The following is a 22,502-nucleotide window of genomic DNA, read 5'->3' on the forward strand; positions in this document are numbered from 1 at the left end:
GGAGCAGGGACCGAGCAACGGGAGCTCACCCCGTCATTGCGGGGATTCGAACCGCCGACCTTCTGATTTGCAAGTGCCAGGCTCTGTGGTTTAACCCACAGCGCACCCACGTCCCTTCACGGCCCTTATAGCTTTGAGCAGGTAAAGGTAAAAGGACCCCTGGCCACTAGGTCCAGTCGTGGCCGACTGTGGGGTTGCAGCGCTCATCTCGCTTTCTTGGCCGAGGGAGCCGGCATACAGCTTCCGGGTCATGTGGCCAGCAGGACTGAGCCACTTCTGGCGAACCAGAGCAGCGCACGGAAACACCGTTTACCTTCCAGCCGGAGTGGTACCTATTTATCTACTGAGTGATAGTTCAATAATAAAATGCTTCCTGTTATTTGAGTTAATAACTCTGCTTCTGAGATCTTTCTTGACTCAAGTCCTTTGCTGCTTTTATTATAAACATTTTCACGTGCCCATCAAAAAAAATCTGGCAAATCTCCACCTCTGCAGTCATCTCATTAAAGCTAGCAAATTTACAAGCCGGTGATCTACAACAATTATATGATACATTTTTGTATCAAGCTCATACGTGCCTGATTTCATCCTGCCAGGCCAATTCGGACCGAGTCCAGCAAGACCTTGAGGCAGAGTTCCAGTCGCTGTTCACCCTGTTGGACGAGCTGAAAGATGGGATGTTGATGAAGATCAAACAGGATCGAGCCAGCAGGACTTACGAGCTGCAGGTAAGGGGCACCTGTATTGCAGTGAGATGTCTGGCCAGAGTGGTCCATGCCCCCTGCATGTCTGGCCAGAGTGGTGCATAACCCCTGCATTGCACGGGGGTCAGACTAGATGACTCTTAGTGTCCCTTCCAATTCTACAATTCTATATTCCTCATTTCAGAGTCCAAGCTATCAGATTTGTGGATTCCTCCCTCCGCCCCCAAAAGCTCTACCTCTCTTTTAAATCAGAACCAGTGAAGGTCCTGTGTGAGTGTCTGGAGGCGGTTGGAGGATGGATGGCGGCTAACAGATTGAGGTTGAATCCTGACAAGACAGAAGGGCTGTTTTAGGGGGACAGGGGCAGGCGGGTGTGGAGGACTCCCTGGTCCTGAGTGGGGCAACTGTGCCCCTGAAGGACCAGGTGCGCAGCCTGGGAGTCATTTTGGACTCACAGCTGTCCATGGAGGCGCAGGTCAATTCTGTATCCAGGGCAGCTGTCTACCAGCTCTATCTAGTACACAGGATGAGACCCTACCTGACCACAGACTGTCTCTCCAGAGTGGTGCATGCTCTGGCTATCTCCCGCTTGGACTACTGCAATGCACTCTACGTGGGGCTGCCTTTGAAGGTGACCTGGAAACTGCAGCTAATCCAGAATTCAGCAGCTAGACTGGTGACTGGGAGTGGCCGCTGAGACCACATAACACCTGTCTTGAAAGACCTACACTGGCTCCCAGTACGTTTCCGAGCACAATTCAAAGTGTTGGTGCTGACCTTGAAAGCCCTAAACAGCCTTGGTCCAGTATACCTGAAGGAGCGTCTCCACCCCCATCATTCAGCCCGGACACTAAGGTCCAGCGCCGAGGGCCTTCTGGCAGTTCCCTCCCTGTGAGAAGCCAAGTTACAGGGAACCAGGCAGAACCCTGCCTCAGATATGCTTGCTATAACATCTCTCTCTCTCTCTCTCTCTCTCTCTCTCTCTCTCTCTCTCTCTCTCTCTCTCTCCTTCTTCTGTTCCACAAACCACTCCTTGCTCCAGAACCAGCTGGCTGCGTGCACAAAAGCCTTGGAGAGCTCTGAGGAACTGCTGGAAACAGCCAACCAAACACTCCAGGGGGCTGAGAACCATGACTTTAACCAGGTACAAAGAGCTGCTCGCTCGACTTGCCTCCCTGGGCAATGGGCTCAGTGATTTTGGGGAGTGGGTCAGGTGTAGAGAGCTTGGCGGGTTATCTCCCGGCCCACATATTTTGGAGAAACAGGATGACCGGTAAATGATGACGGAACAGATGCAAGGCTCTGCAAAGCCTGTGTGACTTTGGAAATATTTCGGGATTCCTGTTGTCGCAGAGCCCAAACTGGCCAGCGCTTCTGTGGGAATTTAGGTGGGGGGTCCTGAAAGCCACCGACAAAGAGCGAGCACAATAAGGCCATCATTATCAGATTATGATTATTAATTAAATGTGTATCCCGCCCAATAACTGCAGGTCTGAGACCATGCCTTTTAGGAATGGACGGTTGATAGGCTTTAACGTTCAATTGTGGGATCAGGAGTTCCAAGGCCAAACGGCAGTTTTAGGGACTCGTTGCTGGGAGCAATGTGCTTTTAAACTTGGTTTGCATGGGTATTTCTGAAATATACTCGGAGTCGAGAGTGGATTTCATGCTCTTTATTCAGCTCATAGTGGTGAGGAGGAATGGAAGTTCCCCCACAATATCTGTTTTATATACAGTGGTACAGTGGTGCCTCCTTTATGGTCCAGCTCTCACTTCCATACATCACTACTGGGAAAATACAGTGGTACCTCGGGTTAAGTACTTAATTCGTTCTGGAGGTCTGTTCTTAACCTGAAACTGTTCTTAACCTGAAGCACCACTTTAGCTAATGGGGCCTCCTGCTGCTGCCGTGCCGCCGGAGCATGATTTCTGTTCTTATCCTGAAGCAAAGTTCTTAACCTGAAGCACTATTTCTGGGTTAGTGGAGTGTGTAACCTGAAGCGTATGTAACCCGAGGTACCACTGTATATTATTTACACAATGGGCTGCATGTGATTGGCTAATTCTGGGATTCTCCTGTAGGCCAATCAGGTTGTGGATTCACTTCCACCTGGAGCTGGATTGGGCGGCTCCTGTGGACCAATCAGACTGCTGCATTGTTCTAGGACCAACCAGACTGTTGCATTCTGAATCCTATTGTTCTAGAACCAATCAGACTGCTGCAGTTTGGATCCTATCATTCTAGGACCAATCAGACTGCTGCATTCTGAATCCTATTGTTCTAGGACCAATCAGACTGCTGCATTTTGGATCCTATTGTTCTAGGACCAATCAGACTGCTGCATTCTGAATCCTATTGTTCTAGAACCAATCAGACTGCTGCATTTTGGATCCTATCGTTCTAGGACCAATCAGACTGCTGCATTCTGAATCCTATTGTTCTAGAACCAATCAGACTGCTGCATTTTGGATCCTATCGTTCTAGGACCAATCAGACTGCAGCATTTTGGATCCTATTCAACTCAGTACATAACATCGCCCAATAACTGCAGGTCTCAGACCATGCATTTTAGGAACGGATGGTTGATAGGCTTTTACATTCAATCGCGGGATCATGAGTTCTGATGCTAAATGGGGGAGTTGGGAGGGGACAGACGGCCGGCAGTTTCAGGGACTCTTTGCTGGGAGCAATGTGCTTTTAAACTTGGTTTGCATGTATATTCCTTAGTCTAGTACAGAGATGGGGAACTTTGGGGAGGGCCCAGAACTTAAGGTAAAGGGACCCCTGACCATTAGGTCCAGTCGTGACCGACTCTGGGGTTGCGGCACTCATCTCGCTTTATTGGCCGAGGGAGCCGGCGGACAGCTTCTGGGTCATGTGGCCAGCAGGACCAAGCCGCTTCTGGCGAACCAGAGCAGGGCACGGAAACACCGTTTACCTTCCCGCTGGAGCGGTACCTATTGATCTACTTGCACTTTGACATGCTTTCGAACTGCTAGATTGGCAGGAGCAGGGACCGAGCAACAGGAGCTCACCCTGTCGCGGGGATTCGAACCGCCGACCTTCTGATCAGCAAGCCCTAGGCTCTGTGGTTTAACCCACAGCGCCACCCACGTCTCATATGCCCAGAACTTACTTGGCTGCAAAACCCATCGTCCCTGACCATCGGCTGCTGGGGCAACACCTGGAAAGTTGCATGTTCTCCATTCCTGTACAGGCAATGTGTTGGTGCTGTTTTCCTCGACTTGAATTATAACTGGTGACCCCCTTCCTCCCTCCCTTTCTCTCTCTCTCTCTTTTACTCTTTCGCCCTCTTTCTTGCGCTTCTTTGAAGGCTGCTAAACAGATCAAGGACAGGTACGTTGCATTCCGGAAAAAAACCTCTTGCTCCACAAGTATTCTCCTCTGCCAAAGACTACGTTTAGACCAAAGGGCATAAAATATACCACCATGGTCACTGTGCCCAGGCCCCCATCCCACCCACCCCCCGCCCTTATCCAAGGCCCAACTTGCTGCGGACCAATTTATTTCCGACGCACCCCCGACTTCTTCCTGAATTTCAGTTGCGTGTCTATTCCCACCCCCTCCCACTGAATGGAATAAATAAAGACACAGGACACGGAATTTAGGTTAATGGGCGAAAAATGGCCACAGCTTTATTGATTACAGGTAAGAGCGGTATTGGCTATAGGCATTGGCCCTATCAGACTAACCGGTATAACCGGGAAGGGTTAAGCACCAACAGGGGGAGCCTCCGAGATGCACATCCCTGGGCGCTCCCCGAGGGGTTACCGCTTGGGAGCGCGCTTTAGGCCCTGGACTAGGTTTCGGACGAGGCGACACCCCCCGGAGTCCTTTAACGACTTCAGCATTTTGGGGGAGGTGATGGCATTCCTCCCCCCATCTCATTTGCATAACAATACCCCCTGCCAATGCCTAACCGCCCAAACCAAGGTGTTGTGACGTTTTGCTACGAGGTAGGCGAAAAAACCAAGTGGCTTCCAAAATATAGCCAATTAGCCAAATGGAAAAACTCCTACCAGGCCCCTTGCGGCGACCAGCCGAGGCCCATAGCAAAGTCCAGATGAGAACCTAAAGGGTGGGAGGGAGGGAAACAGCAGCTTCTGGAAGGAAAAGAAAGGGGTGAGTATGGGCTGCCCCGACCTTAAATGCCCCTTACTAGCCCCGCCCCGCTGCCAGCCGATTGGCTGGTGCGGTGAATAATGCATACTAATGAACCCGGGATTCCCTTGTTCCCGCGGGGCTGCAGGCAGCCCCTCGAGAATGTGAATGGGGCGTGAGACCGCAACCCACCACCCCCCTCCGGATGTCGGGAGTGGCATTATGGCGGGCGAGAGACTTTAGCAGTTCATACACAGCCTGGAGAGGGATGCTGGAGTGTCTAATCCTCATATTATTCTTGGCCTTCCCTCCCCCTGCAAGGAAAGCCCACTTTGTACGTGCTCAGAAGCAACCTGCCCCATCCTGTACCAAAAGACCGAAACTCACCTTTGCTTGTAGTCAGGGAAAGACGCTTTGCGCATGTTCTGTGGCATTCTCTTCCCACCACCCCCTAACTTGATTTATTGTTATTCACGTTTTATACTGTATTTTATGCTGTTTTTTGTTGCATCTAATAATAATAATAATAATTTTAATAATAATAATAATTTATTATTTATACCCCGCCCATCTGGCTGGATTTCTCCAGCCACTCTAGGCGGCTTCCAACGGAATATTAAAATACAATAACCTAGTAAACATTAAAAGCTTCCCTAAACAGGGCTGCCTTCAGATGTCTTCTAAAAATCTGGTAGTTGTTTTTCTCTCTGACATCTGGTGTTTTAAATAAGTGCTTTAAATTTGTTGTTAGCTGCCCTGAGCCCCGTTTTTGAACCAGGAATAAAAAATTATTATTATTATTATTATTATTAAAAACCTTGGTATTCTCAGTGGTTTCCGGGCTGACCCCTCTCAAAGTCTAGACACTGGGTTCTTGTATGTTTCACAATCTTTGCTCCAAGGTCTCTTTGCTTCACCCCCCCCTCCATTTGTGTGGATGTACAGTGGTACCTCAGGTTAAGAACTTAATTCGTTCCGGAGGTCCGTATTTAACCTGAAATTGTTCTTAGCCTTAAAGCACCACTTTAGCTAATGGGGCCTCCTGCTGCCACCACGATTTCTGTTCTCATCCTGAAGCAAAGTTCTTAACCTGAAGCACTATTTCTGGGTTAGCGGAGTCTGTAACTTGAAGCGTATGTAACCCGAGGTACCACTATAGTTGGGATGAGGGTTGTCGTTTTTTGGGGGGACGCTCTCTAACAAACTCCTCTCCACCCCCCTCTCTTCGGACCCAATCCTCTGCAGCGTGACCATGGCGCCTGCGTTTCGCCTCTCCCTCAAGGCAAAAGTCAGCGACAACATGAGCCACCTGATGGTCGATTTTGGCCAGGAGCGTCGGATATTGCAATCTCTGAAATTTCTGCCAGGTATTCGGGGTTGAACTTTATCACGGTCACAGACCAGGATAAACAAACAAACAAAGATATAAATAAAATAGCAGGTTTTGTTTTCTTTAACCGATAATTGTTAGAGCAAATAAGGACAAAGAAACAAGCATAGGATAAAACATCTGAATAAAATAAATACAAGATTAAACACGGATAATGGATGGGTGAAAACTGATAATTAAAACAGATAAGAAATAAAAACAAGCAGTTAAAACAACTGTAGGAGGATAAGAACTAAAAGACTCGCAGTTAAAACTATAAGAAGTCTCTGAAATAGAGGACACTCACAACATTAGAAACTGATGTGCAAATATGGTTAAAACAGTCAATTAAAACAATTGTAAAACAACGTACAACGATAAATTTAGAAACAATGTACAACAATAAACTGTTGACTCAGAGTCACCCATGGAACCGAGTTTTGGGATTTTCATGCCGGACTATTTTGAGTTGGGCAATGGTCTGCAACCTACAGATTTGTACACAGAATCTGGCGACCATCCAGGTCATCTTCTGATCTTTGCCTAACAGCAAATAGTCAAATTTTTGCTTTTGCGGGAGGTCAGCGAGCCTCACCAGCAGGGGATCCATGATCTTACTACGTGCCTCTTCATAAAACGGGTTCCTGGATGGTTAGCATGTCAGGCAAGCACTGCGGGGGTGCTGGGTTCGAATTCCCCCTTGCTGGCTGACCGTCTACCAGCCTAACCTACCACGCAGGGTTGTCGCCTTGTCATTTCACCCAAACTTTTTCCAGGTGCCGTGCAAAGTTCTAAGACAACAACACAGTCCCTGCCGTAGATACAAAGGGCGAAAGAACTGGAGGCAGGGAAGGCGAAAGAAGCAGATTCCTTAAGATTTTTGTAATTATCATTTTAAGGCGGTGGAGCCTAGCCTGCTGCCCTCCTCCCTCGGTTGCTGAGTTCTGCTTGTCCTACACTCAGCATCTTGCGAAATAAAATAAATGAATTAAATGAGCTACATGCATTAATTTCGGTGAGTCTGAGTAAGGTTCCTGATCAGGGACGGATTTAGGTTTGATGAGGCTCTAAGCTACTGAAGGTAATGGGGCCTTTTATATGTCCAGCTGTCCTTTGTCAACAAGAAATTGTCGCTGTTTTTTGTGTTGAATATATGCTATATGGTCATTTATGGACCTAATAGGTATCTCAAGCCATTTGCACATGTGGCTGTGCAACCAGTCCATGCAGAATATAGGCACCCTATATATAGAAAGGAGCAAACCAGGGATATTTTGGGGAGCAGGCTAGCAGGCGGGGCCCATGACTCACATCATAGGAGCCTACACAACACAAAACACTGTTGCTGTAGGTTTTATTTTATTTCTCTTTTATCTTATATTTTGGAAATGTACATCCAGGTTTTTTTTCCTTTAAATTTTTGGGGCCCCCCGAAGAGAATGGGGCCCTAAGCTATAGCTTGTTTAGCTTATACGTAAATCCGGCACTCTATCCTGATCTATAATTCTGTGCACCTATCCTCTCTGATTGTCCACTTGCAAACCTAGTCCCCAGTGCCCCGGAGATAGACACGGCCGAATCTTTGATGGCTGATAACTGTTGAATGGTCTCTTTAAATTTGTGATTGGGTCATGCTTACTGATATATTGTAAAAGGAGTTTTTGCTTTTGTTATTAAAACCTAGCAAAAGTTATTTTTGTGTTCCTTGTAATGTGTGGTCTCCCCAGCATGCCTTCTGCAGCAGTGGCGTAGCGTGGGTTGTCAGCACCCGGGGCAAGGCAAGTAATTTGCGCCCCCTAACCTGTGGATTTGCGCCCCCTAACCCATGGATTTGCGCCCCTTAACCCTAACCCCCAGATGTTGCGCCCGGTGCGGCCGGCCCCCCCTGCACCCCCCACGCTACGCCACTGTTCTGCAGTGCAGCTAATCTGCAAATGGCCAATATACATAGCTGTCAACTTACAGATTTGAAAATAAGGGACCAGCAGCCTTGAAAATAAGGGATCAACAATTACTTTTATAAAATACATATTTTGTTGCGTGCAAATGGCTTTAGATACCTATTAGGTCCATAAATTATAGCATATATTCAACACAAAAAAACAGCAACAATTTGTTGTTGACAAAGCAAGCTGGGCATAGAAAGGGCCCCATTACCTTCAGTAGCTTATCTAAGAGACATCATCAATAAGGGACAGCAGCGGGACGTGGCGCTGGGATAAGGGACTGTCCCGCCAAATAAGGGACGCTTGACAGCTATGCCAATATATCCTGATCTATAATTCTGTGCACCTATCCTCTCTGATTGTCCACTTGCAAACCTAGTCCCCAGTGCCCCGGAGATAGACACGGCCGAATCTTTGGTGGCTGATAACTGTGTGACCCTGGTTTGGAGAATGCCTGAAGAGGACAGCAAGATTGACCACTATGTGCTAGAGTACCGTCGGACCAACTTCGAAGGTCCCCCCCGGGTCAAAGAAGACCAGCCGTGGATGGTCATCGAAGGAATTAAGCAGACTGAGTATACGCTCTCTGGTGAGACAGCCCATTATTTATACCCTGCCTATCTGGCTGGGTTTCCCCAGCCATTCTGGACGGCTCCCAATAGAATATTAAAAACACGATAAAACATCAAACATTAAAAACTTCCCTAAACAGGGTTGCCTTCAGATATCTTCTAAAAGTCAGGTAGTTGTTTATTTCCTTGACTTCTGATGGGAGGGCGTTCCACAGGGCAGGCACCACCACTGAGAAGGCCCTCTGTCTGGTTCCCTGTAACCTCACTTCTCGCAATGAGGGAACTGCCAGAAGGCCCTTGGAGCTGGACCTCAGTGTCCGGGTTGGATGATGGGGGTGGAGATGCTCCTTCAGGTATAGTGGACTAAGGCCATTTAGGGCTTTCAAGGTCAGTACCAACAGAAACATACTGGGAGCCAATGCAGATCTCTCAGGACCGGTGTTATGTGGTCCCAGCGGCAACTCCCAGTCACCAGTCTAGCTGCTGCATTCTGGATTAATTGCAGGTTCCGGGTCACCTTCAAAGGTAGCCCCATGTAGAGCGCATGGCAGTAGTCCAAGCAGGAGATAACCAGAGCATGCACCACTCTGGAGAGACAGTCTGCGGGCAGGGAGGGTCTCATCCTGCATGCCAGATGGTTGCAAGTGTTATAAGAAAAAACTGCTCCCTCTCCCTTGTGGGGTATTCCAGAGCCCGTATAGAGTCCTTAAGTGGATGCACTATAGGTAGGAGAAAATAACAGAGGCCAACCAGAGAATATTGAGAAGCAAAGCGGCTAGTAAGCCTGATCTTTATTAAAGGAAATAAACTGTTGCAACAGGATCCCCACCCACCACACGCAGGAGGGAAGAGGAACCCAGAACAATGGTGCACAAGCCCATATAAAGACTTTTGAAATTGCCCACCCAGCAGCCCAAGACCACCCCCCAAAACATCACACGTACGTCACAGAAGGAGGTGGTCTCTGGCAGAAATTTGAGAGTGTTGTTTCTCTCCTGTCTGCCAGTTACCTGATAATAATGGCTTACTTGATTGCATTTTCAGGGTAGCCCGGCCATTCCTTTGAGATGGTAAATACTTAGTTCCTGAATCTCTTAGGCATATTTATTATGTGTGTTCAGCTTAACAGATACTTGCCAGACTGTATTTGCAAAGGGAGCTGTGAGCCCCAGTCAAAAGACAACTGCAAAAAGCTTTTCCAATTTCCTTCCTCCTTGCAGAGAAACATTTGAGGTCAATTTGGGAGAGTCAAAATGGCTTCAGGATTGCTCTTCTGTACTATTTCAGACATGTGGTTTATATACTTGTGCATGTGTTTGCCTTGCACATTTATTTTATTTTTGGGGATGCGGGTGGCGCTGTGGGTTAAACCACAGAGCCTAGGACTTGCCGATCAGGAGGTCGGCGGTTCAAATCCCCGCCACGGGGTGAGCTCCCGTTGCTCGGTCCCTGCTCCTGCCAACCTAGCAGTTTGAAAGCACATCAACGTGCGAGTAGATAAATAGGTACCACTCCAGCGGGAAGGTAAACGGCGTTTCTGTGTGCTGCTTTGGTTTCGCCAGAAGCGGCTTAGTCCTGCTGGCCACATGACCCGGAAGCTGTACGCCGGCTCCCTCGGCCAATAAAGCGAGATGAGCGCCGCAACCGCAGAGTCGGCCACGACTGGACCTAATGGTCAGGGGTCCCTTTACCTTATTTTATATTTGAGACCTTAGAATTCTTATAACGCAGGGTTTGGGGAGCACCTATACACAATTGTTGGCCGAAGAAGCTGACCCTTTGTCCGTTTCCCACTGCAGGGCTGAAATTTGACATGAAGTACATGAATTTCCGCGTCAAAGCCTGCAACAAAGCTGTGGCGGGAGAGTTTTCTGAGCCGGTCACTTTGGAAACGAGAGGTGAGGGTTCGCTGGGAAGGCCTGCCCTTGCAGAGACTTCCGGACTTGACCAGCGAGAGGGAACGCTGTTAAAATGGCAGCATCAAAATGGGCAGGGTTTGTCAGCCAAAGTAGAAACCCACTGCAGATCCACCACTTCCGGCCACAAACTTGTGGGACTTGTGGCTGGTCCTGGGCCTGAGAACAACCTTAGCCCTTCCCCCAAACAAAGGATAAATATTAGGAGATGTTTCTTAATGGTACGTCTGTCTTGGGAGCTGGTAGGATCTTCTTCCTTAAGTAGAGGGCAGAGTTATTTCAGTGACAAACCAATACGGCATTTATAATCTATAAAATAATTGTTATTGTTGTTGTTGTTATTTATTACTAATACCCCACCCATCTGGCTGGGTTTCCCCAGCCACTCTGGGTGACTCCCAACAGAATATTTAAAAAAAGATAAAACACAGATAAAACAGGGCTGCCTTCAGATGTCTTTAAAAGTAAGATAGTTGCTTATTTCCTTGACATCTGATGGGAGGGCGTTCCACAGGGAGGGTGCCACTACCAAAAAGGCCCTCTGCCTGGTTCCCTGTAACCTCACTTTTCACAGGGAGGGAACCACCAGAAGGCCCTCGGAGCTGGACCTCCATGTCCGGGCTGGACGATGGAGGGCGAGATGCTCCTTCAGGTATACTGGGCCGAGGCCATTTAGGGTTTTAAAGGTCAGCACCAACGCTTTGAACTGTGCTCGGAAAAGTACTTCAACATTAACAGTACAGTAGATCATCATCATCTAAGCACTGTTGAAACAGAATTATGCTTGGACCATTGTGGATGCTCTAGTTGAGATTTCTGCATTTCACGAGTTGGACTGGATGACCCAACTCTGATTCGATGGCTCTCCAATGAGCTGCTAGAACCTGCCTTTCTCTGCCCTCAGCCTTCGTGTACCGCCTTGATGCCACGACCAGCCACCAAAATCTCAAGGTGGAAGACCCCAGCGTGGAATGGGACGCCACGGGTGGGAAGGTGCAAGACATCAAAGCTCGAGAAAAAGACGGGAAGGGCCGTACCGCGTCGCCAGTTAACTCCCCAGCCAGGTAAGACCTCTTGCCTCTATCCTAGGGGTAGCGAACATGGTACACCCCAGATATTGTTAGATTCCAGCTCCCATGATAGCCTACGGACATACAGAGAGGCAGTGGCCCATCAAGTCCAGCATCCTGTTTTCACAGGGGCCCATGGAAAGCAGGGACACAGGTGGCGCTGTGGTCTAAACCACTGAGCCTGTTGGCCTTGCCGTTTGGAAGATCGGCAGTTCGAATCCGCACAACGGGCTGAGCTCCCATTGCTCAGTCCCAGCTCCTGCCAACCTAGCAGTTTGAAAGCATGTCAAAGTGCAAGTAGATAAATAGGTACCACTCTGGTGGGAAGGTAAACGACGTTTCCGTTTTCTGGTTTCCGTCACGGTGTCCCATTGCACCAGAAGCAGTTTAGGAATTCTATTCGGAATAAGGGAATTTCTCTTAAAAAAAGGGAAAAGTTGACAGCTATGCACCCAACCTTCCTATGGTCTTTATAGGGACGTGGATGGCACTGTGGTCTAAACCACTGAGCCTCTTGGGCCTGCCGATCAGAAGGTCGGCAGTTCGAATCCCCGCAACTGAGTGAGCTCCCGTTGCTCTGTCCCAGCTCCTGCCAACCTAGCAGTTCAAAAGCACGCCAGTGCAAGTAGATAAATAGTCACCACTCTGGTGGGAAGGTAAACAGCGTTTTTGTGCGCTCTGGTTTCCGTCACGGTGTCCCGTTGCGCCAGAAGCGGTTTAGTCTTGCTGGCTACATGACCCGGAAATCTGTCTGCAGACAAATGCTGGCTCCCTCGGCCTGAAAACAAGATGAGCACCACAACCCCATAGTCGCCTTTGACTGGACTTAACCATCCAGGGGTCCTTTACCTTTCTTTACCCGTGTCCAGGCCCCTCTCCCCTGCAACAAATCCTGGAGCCAGCACTGTCAGCACCAAATATTGGCTCCCTGTCTCAAAGTAGAGTTCTCTGCTACCTCTTTCCCCCTTCACTCTCTCCTTCCTCTCTTCAGGTGTGTTCAGTCTCCCAAAAGGATGCCCACGGGCCGCAGTGGAAGAGACCGCTTCACGGCTGAATCCTATACCGTGTTGGGTAAGAAGCTTCCCTGCCCAGAACTCCATCTGCTTTTTGTGTTTTCATCGCTTTATTCTTTTGCTGTTTGTTCATCACCGGGGAGGTCTCAGGGCGGTTCACAGAAAAGATCATGATATATGTTGCACTATTTTGGTGTTGTTAGCCGCCCTGAGCCCGGCTTCGGCTGGGGAGGGCGGGATATAAATAAAAAAATTTTATTATTATTATTATTATTATTATTATTATTATTATTATATAAAGTCAAAATAGAAACAATAACCCAATAACACCCCCCTCCCAAAAAAGAACCACATTTTTAAAGGATTGTTGTTGTTTAGTCGTGTCTGACTCTTCGTGACCCCCTGGACCAGAGCACACCAGGCACTCCTGTCTTCCACTGCCTCCCGCAGTTTGGTCAAACTCATGCTGGTAGCTTCGAGAACACTGTCCCACCATCTCGTCCTCTGTCGTCCCCTTCTCCTTGTGCCCTCCATCTTCCCCAACATCAGGGTCTTTCCCAGGGAGTCTTCTCATGAGGTGGCCAAAGTCTTGGAGCCTCAGCTTCAGGATCTATCCTTCCAGTGAGCACTCAGGGCTGATTTCCTTCAGAATGGAGAGGTTTGATCTTCTTGCAGTCCATGGGACTCTCAAGAGTCTCCTCCAGCACCAGAATTCAAAAGCATCCATTCTTCGGCGATCAGCCTTCTTGATGGTCCAGCTCTCACTTCCATACATCACTACTGGGGGAAAAGGCTAAAGGATGTCAATCAGGTCAACCAAAGGCCTAGCGCCTAAAGGTCTGTGACGAAGGCACCAGGCGAGCTTCCCTGGGGAGAGCATTCCACAGACAGGGAGCCACTGCAGAGAAGGCCCCGTTCTTGTGTTGCCACCCTCCGGGTCTCTCGAGGAGGAGGCACAGGAAGGAGGACCTCAGAAGATGATCTCAAGGTCTGGGTCGGTTCATATGGAAAGAGGCGGTCTTTGAGGTATTGCAGTCCTGAGACATTTAAGGCTTTATAGGTCAAAACCAGCACTTTGAATTGAGCCCAGAAACTCATTGGGAGCCAGTGCAGTTGGACCAGGATCAGTGTAATATGCTTAAGCCGTCTTGCCTCAATTCTGCACCGGCTGGAGTTTCTGAACAGTCTTCAGAGGCAGCCCTACGTAGAACGCATTGCAGTAATCTAACCTTGAGGTTGGGACACAGGTGGCGCTGTGGGTTAAAGCCTCAGCGCCTAGGACTTGCTGATCGAAAGGTCGGCGGTTCGAATCCCTGCTGCGGGGTGCGCTCCCGCTGCTCGGTCCCAGCGCCTGCCAACCTAGCAGTTTGAAAGCACCTCCGGGTGCAAGTAGATAAATAGGGACCGCTTACCAGCGGGAAGGTAAACGGCGTTTCCGTGTGCAGCTCTGGCTCGCCAGAGCAGCGATGTCACACTGGCCATGTGACCCAGAAGTGTCTCCGGACAGCGCTGGCCCCTGGCCTCTTAAGTGAGATGGGCGCACAACCCCAGAGTCTGTCAAGACTGGCCCGTACGGGCAGGGGTACTTTTACCTTTACCTTTAACCTTGAGGTTACCAGAGCATAGATGACAGTAGTTAGGCTATCCCTGTCCAGATAGGGGCATAGCTGGGCCACCAGCCGAAGCTGATGGAAGGCACTCCGGGCCACTGAGGCCACCTGAACCTTGAGCGACAGCAAAAGATCCAGGAGGACCCCAAAGCTACGAACCTTTTATTCAAATTGTCCACAGAATACATTTAAAGTACTCGTGCTACTTTGGGGAAGGGTAAACAGCACGTCCCAGGATTGCCACATGCTTTCAACGTGCTTTAGATATATGCTGAGGGTGGGACTATACCGTACTTTCCCGTGTATTTTTTTTTACTCTAAAATAAAGGGTTTTTTACTCTAAAATAAAGTTTAAAATAAAGTTTAAAATTGGGGGAGGGCGTCATATATATATATATAATTGATAATATATATATATTATTGATTTTAACATATAAATTATAAAATGTACCACAAAACCTATCACTTATACAATCTTTTTAAAACAAATCTGAAGAAGTGTGCATGCACACGAAAGCTCATACCAAGAACTAACTTAGTTGGTCTTTAAGGTGCTACTGGAAGGAAAAAAAAAATTGTTTTGACTATGGCAGACCAACACGGCTACCTATCTGTAACTGGAACAATCTTTTTAGACTTTCTTCAGCACCTCTGACGATCCACCGTTTTAACCAGTTCTTATGCATTTCTTAACTTTATATTGCCTTTACATCTCTTAACAAATCATCCTTCCTCTTCTCCATTTTTGCAATACTTCCAATAATACTCCTCACAAAACGTCTTGCAAACCTACAAACGTCGTCTGATCTTCACAAATACTTTTCAAATAGTCCGTAAATTTACTCCAGTCTTCCGTGAATTTCTGGTCCCGCTGGTTTCGAATCCTTCCTGTTAGTTTATCTAGTTCTGCATAGTCCATTAACTTCATCCTCCATTCTTCTTGCTTCCTCGGTAATTCTTCTTGCTTCCATTTTTGGGCCAGTAATATTCTTGCTGCTGTTATTGCATATAAAAAGAGCTTACATTCCTTTCTATTTTTATCACTCCCCACAATGCCCAGTAAAAATGCTTCTGGTTTCTTTATAAATGTACATTTCAACATTTTTTCCAACTCATTATATATCATCTCCCAGAAGCATGTCACCTTTTTACATTCCCACCACATGGGATAGAATGTTCCTTCTTTTTCTTTGCATTTCCAAGATTTATTACTGACTTTATACATTTTTTTCATCTCATTATATATCATCTCCCAGAGGGCGTCTTATACACAGATAGTGCATACACGGGACAGGCAATAGGTTGCAGCTGTGAGTAGGAGCTTTTCAGCGGCGATTGGGTAGGTGATCTGTGGCTGCGGCAAGGGCTACTGTGGATCAGCTGCCTCTGCAGCTATTGTGTGAGCGGTTTGCGGCTGCCGGCGCTTGTTTTCTTCTGCGACTTGTGCTATTGGCAGCGTTCGTGAGCTGGGTGAGAGATTTTCGGCATTCCCCTCCAAAATAAAAAAAGTTCAACAACTCTGGGCCATCTCCCCCAACCCCCATTTTATAAAATGGGAGCCCCCCTAAGTAGGGGGCGTCTTATACACGGGAAAATACAGTATTTGGGGAAGGCAGCTGAGGAGATCCCAAGTCTCGAACCCCAGCCTCGATCTGACGAACACCCCCTTCCTCTGCGTTGCAGGTGACACGCTAATTGATGGGGGTGACCACTACTGGGAAGTGCGATACGACCGCGACAGCAAAGCCTTTGCTGTCGGGGTGGCTTACCGGACTCTAGGCAAGTTTGACCAGCTGGGCAAGACGCCTTCATCTTGGTGCCTCCACCTCAACAACTGGCTCCAAGTCAGCTTCACTGCCAAACACAACAACAAATCGAAAATCTTAGACGTACCGGTCCCGGACATCATCGGCATATACTGCAATTTTCACGAAGGTGAGATCTCGTGAGCTGCTTCCGGGAAATAATAATTCCTTTCAGGCTTCCCGTTGCATTTTTGTCCCCCTCTGAGCTAAGCGACGCAGCAAAGCGATTTGGGGTGTGATACATTGTAGCCTTATTAGACTCTACCGATTGGTAGGGTGAGCGTTGCTCGCACAACAGGGAGGAAGGAGTCAAATGACACCGAGGTTTGGTTCAGAGAAAGAGTTTATTCTGATCTCCGGATAGCAGAAGGCACTGCGTGGTCAGTTCACAGCAAGTCCAAAGAAATGAGAGATTCCATGCAGTATATATAACCTCCAGGTACCCTCTCCTCCCTTCCCCAGGAATCCAGACACGTAAGCTTATACACGTAAGTTGACATCACAGATGTTCCTGCTCCTGTACTCTTAACCATAAAACGGTGTTCCTGTTCCTGTATTCCTTATCTTGGGGTAAGAAGGTCACCAACTCTAAGAGCACTCCTGGCGCCGTTCCTGGGGGGCTGAGAAGGTCTGTGCGTCAGTGTGGTCAGGATGTAAGATAAGACCCAGATGTATCATCCCTGCTACACTTTGGAACTGGCAAGGCCATTCATTAGGCATCACGGACTGATAAAGGAGAGGGCTTTGAGCACTTGTTTATATAGCTGGGTTTCTGTTTACACATTGACTCCAGTGCTCAAGTTAATGCATTTTAGAAATGCTCCCTTGGAAAAGGAAAAATGAGGATTTTGGGTCCCGTTTCAGACTGATTGCACAGAAATCCATTCCTTCAACATAAGTAGCAGTCAAGTACAACATTCTTTGTTTTCCTAGAGTGGACATGCAGGGGGATGTTTGGTCCAGCCAGTCGGAACTTCCTGTTTCCTCCTGGGCTGGGACATACTTCCTTTGCATGTGACTAGAGGCGGGCGTGACCTTACCTGTTCAGGTAACAAAAGCACAAGGCACGCAACACTCTCTCTCTTTGACTTCCTCTCTTTTTGACTTCCTCCGTCATTGGAGCAGCATCTTAGCTAGAAATGCTCTGTTGGCTGGAAGCCTAGGGCACGAATCTCTACAAACAGAATAACTGTCCATGCCTGGTCAGATCAGGTTGACCCATAGCAGGTAGGAGCCCTCCAGATAAATTTCATAACTCCCATCGCTTTACTCTGGCTGCAAAGTTTCTGCTCCTTCCTGAATTAGCCGTGGCGGTGATCCCAACCAATCAGGGATCCTATAGCAAGTGGGTAAAACTGCTGGCACATTTGCAAAGCTAAGCAGGGTCAGGTGTGGTTTCAGAATGGATGGGGAACCACTTTTTGAGATTCTTGCATTGCAAGGAGTTGGACTAGATGGGTCCCTTCCAGCTCGATTATTCTCAGACATTGACATCGCCATGCATAAAACCAGTTCCAGTTTTATGGTGATATGCCGCCACTGATTTAAATACGAATGCAATTGACAGCAAGTGAGGACAGGACATTTGCAAGCCAATAATCATCAGATTCCTTCCAAGTGAAATCAGGACACACGTCTTTGGGAGCCAGGTGACTTACATGAGAGCGTTAAGGGAGGCAGGAGAGGATATGCTGTTTATTAATGCCCAATTTCAGCTAGAGCATGGTGGGCTGCCCTAAGACATTGGCTCAGGATTTCAGTGTTTAATCTAGGGAAGGGTCTGTACCAACATATCACCAATGAGGAATTTGTCAGCAAATGGCAGAAAACCATGGCTAAAAAAGCCACCTCTATTGGTCTGTCTCCCCCCCAACTGTATTACCTGGGCTATGAAGGCGCCCAAAAGGCTTTAAAGCAAAGATTATGGGACAATGCACACAGTGACTTGCCATCTCGGTCACACGCAGTCTGTAGTCCACTGGCAGCAGGAGTTCAATATGGGTATGTCTTTGAGTTAACACCTTACATCAAAAACCTGACAGTACCTAACTATCGAAGCCTTTTCACCAAGGCCAGACTGAATGTCTTCCCCTCTGCAGTGCTGGATGGTAGGTTGAGAGGAGTTCCCTACCAGGACAGACTTTGCTCGTGTGCTCAAGACATCGAGTCCATAAATCATATTTTGTTACATTGTGCGAAGTATGAGCAGGTCAGGGCTGAATTGATACTACCCTTGCTGGTGCCTTTCCCGGGAAAGTCAGAGGCTCACTATGTCAGGTTCCTACTGGAAGACCGGACAAAAGCTAGAACTTTGGCAGTGGCAAAATTTTTATCGGTGGTTGAAAGAACAAATGAGCCCTATATTCCAAACAAAGTGCTTGATTAACCTGGAGGTAGGCTGTATGAACTCTGTATTGATTTGTAATGTTTTGTTGGTCTCTGGACCGTAATAAAGATTGTTTGTTTGTTTGTTTATTAATATCCTTCCTAACTTGCACTAGGGGACACGGGTGGCGCTGTGGGTTAAACCACAGAGCCTAGGACTTGCCGATCAGAAGGTCAGCGGTTCAAATCCCCGCGACTGGGTGAGCTCCTGTTGCTCGGTCCCTGCTCCTGCCAACTTAGCAGTTCAAAAGCACACCGGTGCAAGTAGATAAATAGGTACCGCTCCGGCGGGAAGGTAAACGGCATTTCTGTGCGCTGCTCTGGTTCGCCAGAAGCGTCTTAGTCCTGCTGGCCACATGACCCGGAAGCTGTACGCCGGCTTCCTCGGCCAATAAAGCGAGATGAGCACCATAACCCCAGAGTCGGTCACGACTGGACCTAATGGCCAGGGGTCCCTTTACCTTTAACTTTAACTTGCGCTAGCAAGTTCTTTTTTTACTTAGCAGAGTTTTACATTCCCCTTTTAAACGCACAGCGGATAGCTGGTTGCAGGCTTGTGTAAGCCTCTCAATATCATACAATTCAGTCCCCTAAAATATGGGGAGTCTTATATATGGGGGCGTCTAATAGATGGGAAAATACGGTAGCTCTTTGATCTGGTTCAGCCAGGTCCCTCTGACCGGTTATTGCCTTTTCCTCTTGCCTCAAATGGATCCTGTGTTGTCCAATTTGCAGGTTTCCTCTCGTTCTACAATGCCAAAACCAAACAGCTCCTGCACACTTTCCGGGCCAAATTTTCCCAGCCCGTTCTTCCGGCGTTCATGGTAAGAGTTTCGGAGTTTGTGCCTTTATCCGCTGGAGAAAAACAACAGTTGTTGGCGGAGTAGCTAATCTGCAGCTAGGAAGCCAAACCATGTGCAATGCTGACTCTTTCCTCGAAATTAGAACGATGTCCGAACACTTGTTAAAATATTCAAAAGCTTTTGTACGCACAACATATAGCGAAAGAAATGTATATGCAAACTATTGGCGTTCACATCAGGGCCAGATTCAGGTTTGATGAGGCCCTAAGCTACGGACGGTAACGGGGCCTTTTATATGTCCAGCTGTCTTTTGTCAACAACAAATTGTCACTGTTTTTTGTGTTGAATATATGCTACATGGTCATTTATGGACCTCATAGGGATCTAAAGCCATTTGCACATCACAAAATATGTATTTTATCAAAGTAATTGTTGAACTGAAATACAATTACGAAGAAGTACTCACTTTTTCCCTCCTAAAAAGTAAGGGGAGATGTGTGTGCGAATGCAGGCTGTGCAGCTATCCCAGAAGCCAGAACAGCAAGAGGGTTTGCTGCTTTCACTGCGCAGCGATCCCTCTTGCTGTTCTGGCTTCTGAGATTCAGAATATTTTTTTTCTTGTTTTCCTCCTCCAAAAACTAGGTGCGTCTTGTGGTCTGGTGCATCTTATAGAGCAAAAAATATGGTATATTAATAGTGTAATAATTACCAGTGATATTTTAGGGAACAGACTAGCAGGCTTACATCCTAGGAGCCTACACAACACAATACACTGTTGCTGTATGTAGGTTTTATTTTATTTGTTTTTTTATCTTATATTTCTTCTCCTTCATATTTTTTGGGGGCCCCCAAGAGAGTGGGGCCCTAAGCTATAGCTTCTTTAGCTTATACGTAAATCTGGCACTGGTTCACTTGCTTATCCAAGCATCGGTTTGGCTTTTCTTAGCTGAAGGTTGCAGCTTCTTCCTTAAACATTCAAACAAACTGTCTCTTCCCTGTACAGTCGTACCTTGGAAGTCGGAACAGCTTAGTTCCCGAACGTTTTGGTTCCCGAACGTCGCAACCCCGGAAGTGACTGTTCCGGTTTGCGAACTGTTTTTGGAAGCCAAACGTCCGGCGGGGCTTCCGCGGCTTCCGATTGGCTGCAGGAGCTTCCTGCAGCCAATCAGAAGCTGTGCTTTGGTTTTCGAGCCTCTTGGAAGTCGAACAGACTTCTGGAACAGATGCCCTTCGACTTCCAAGGTATGACTGTACTTGCCCACTCTGTAGCCCGAGACCACCCCCCAAAAACATCACAGAAGGAGGCTGTCTACAGCAGAAATCCTGTTTTGCCAGGATACCTGATAATGGTCACTGATTGCTTTACCTGGGCAGCCTGGCCATTCTTTTGTGATGGTTAATGGTTTAGTTCCTGACAGGCTCACCCTATGCACACACAAATATGCCCTTAAGATGGGATTTGCAAAGAAAAGACAATGGGGAGGTTTTCCCGTTTCTTCCTTCCTTGCAGAGAAACATTTGAGGTCAATTTGGGAGAGTCAAAATGGCTTCAGGATTGCTCTCCTGTACTATTTTAGACACATGGTTTATATAGTTATGTACAGTGGTACCTCAGGTTAAGTACTTGATTCGCTCCGGAGGTCCATTCTTAACCTGAAACTGTTCTTAACCTGAAGCAGCACTTTAGCTAATGGGGCCTCCCGCTGCTGCCGCGCGATTTCTGTTCTCATCCTGAAGCAAAGTTCTTAACCCGAGGTACTATTTCTGGGTTAGCAGAGTCTGTAACCTGAAGCGTCTGTAACCTGAGGTACCACTGTATGTGTTTGCCTCGTACATTTATGAACATTTACTTTTTGGAAGGCGATTGGGGCAGATGCGGCCCCTGGGCCTTAGTTTAGAAAGCGATTTAGGTGCGGATACGGCCCCTGGGCCTTAGTTTGCCTACCCATGCTTGAGACCAAATTTAACTGCTCACATGAGAGTTACTGGGAAACATTCTGGAATTAATGCATTTAAGCATTCCTAACGTTCACTATCACCTGCCAACCTAGCAGTTCGAAAGCATGTAATGTGCAAGTAGGTACCGCTCTGGCGGGAAGGTAAACGGCGTTTCCGTGCGCTGCTCTGATTCGCCAGAAGCGGCTTAGTCCTGCTGGCCACATGACCCGGAAGCTGTACGCCGGCTCCCTCGGCCAGTAAAGCGAGATGAACGCCACAACCCCAGAGTCGGTCACGACTGGACCTAATGGTCAGGGGTCCCTTTACCTTTACCTTTAACGTTCACTATACTTAACGCAGATTCCCTTTTCCTAATGTCCTGGCTGTTTTTCTCTTTTATGTTAGGTCTGGTGCGGCAGCTTTCACGTCTACTCGGGTTTGCAAGTCCCCAGCACCATCAAATGTCTTCAGAAGAGAAACAGCGCGACCAGTAGCTCCAACGCCAGCCTGTCTTAGAAACGTCCTCCTTCCCTCGTTTTGCAGGATTGGGACCCTCTGGCCGCAAGAGAGGCCTTGGGCAACACCCAGCCTAATAAGGAAGCAGACTCTTAACTACAAATGTTGTGGGTTTTTGGTTTTTTTGTGCATTTTCAATAACGGTTTGCACCACCCTCCCAGGCGCTCTTAACCCATGCCAAAGCAACAGAGTTGGGGGGGGTGGACTTTTGCTTGAAACACGCTCACGCCATGAATGTATTATGTCGTTTTATCTGCCTACGATTGTAAACACGTTGTCAATTAAGGAGAGGGGGCTCTTCCCCACCACCACACCAAATCTCCACTTTTGCCTTCGACGAGATGTGGGGCAGAGGGTTTTGCATGGTCAGAAATGTATGGAAAAGGCTGGGGGGGAGAGAGAAAGAAAAGACCAGTCCGCAAGGCTACCGCTTGTACAGCCCATGCAGTGGCGTAGCGTGGGGGGTGCAGGGGGGGGGCCGGCCGCACCGGGTGCAACATTGGGGGAGCGGCGCGCTCGCACTCGCAGCTCTCTGCCCCTACCTGGCTCACTCACTCTCTCTCACTGCAAACAATGCATGTGCTTAGGGGATAAGGGTTTCTTTAATCTAGTGGAAGAGACTCGAGTGCTAAAATCCACGGGTTAGGGGGCGCAAATTACTTGCCTTGCCCCGGGTGCTGACAACCCACGCTACGCCACTGAGCCCATGCCGTGTTGTGTTCTGGTTTTGT

General features: G+C 48.0%; 1 protein-coding gene across 3 annotated transcripts in view; it reads left to right on the forward strand.

Moving 5' to 3' along the window:
• Positions 1-22,192, forward strand: part of FSD1 (fibronectin type III and SPRY domain containing 1) — a 34,158-nt gene extending 11,966 nt beyond the window's left edge. Inside the window, exons 3-13 of one of the 3 annotated variants that reach the window (XM_081895657.1) lie at positions 597-728; positions 1,747-1,848; positions 4,040-4,062; positions 6,073-6,194; positions 8,522-8,731; positions 10,514-10,612; positions 11,535-11,694; positions 12,692-12,771; positions 16,007-16,258; positions 19,249-19,337; positions 21,660-22,186. In XM_081895657.1, coding sequence (XP_081751783.1) covers positions 597-728; positions 1,747-1,848; positions 4,040-4,062; positions 6,073-6,194; positions 8,522-8,731; positions 10,514-10,612; positions 11,535-11,694; positions 12,692-12,771; positions 16,007-16,258; positions 19,249-19,337; positions 21,660-21,770 — 1,380 coding nt within the window. In that variant the 3' untranslated portion in view covers positions 21,771-22,186. Of the gene's footprint in view, positions 1-596; positions 729-1,746; positions 1,849-4,039; positions 4,063-6,072; positions 6,195-8,521; positions 8,732-10,513; positions 10,613-11,534; positions 11,695-12,691; positions 12,772-16,006; positions 16,259-19,248; positions 19,338-21,659 lie in introns of all 3 variants that reach the window. The other 2 variants (XM_081895656.1, XM_081895655.1) reach the window with 2 other exon arrangements.
• The last annotated feature ends 310 nt before the right edge of the window (positions 22,193-22,502 follow it).

The sequence above is a fragment of the Podarcis melisellensis genome, assembly GCF_964234715.1.
Source record: "Podarcis melisellensis genome assembly, chromosome: 18".
NCBI classification, from domain to species: domain Eukaryota; kingdom Metazoa; phylum Chordata; class Lepidosauria; order Squamata; family Lacertidae; genus Podarcis; species Podarcis melisellensis.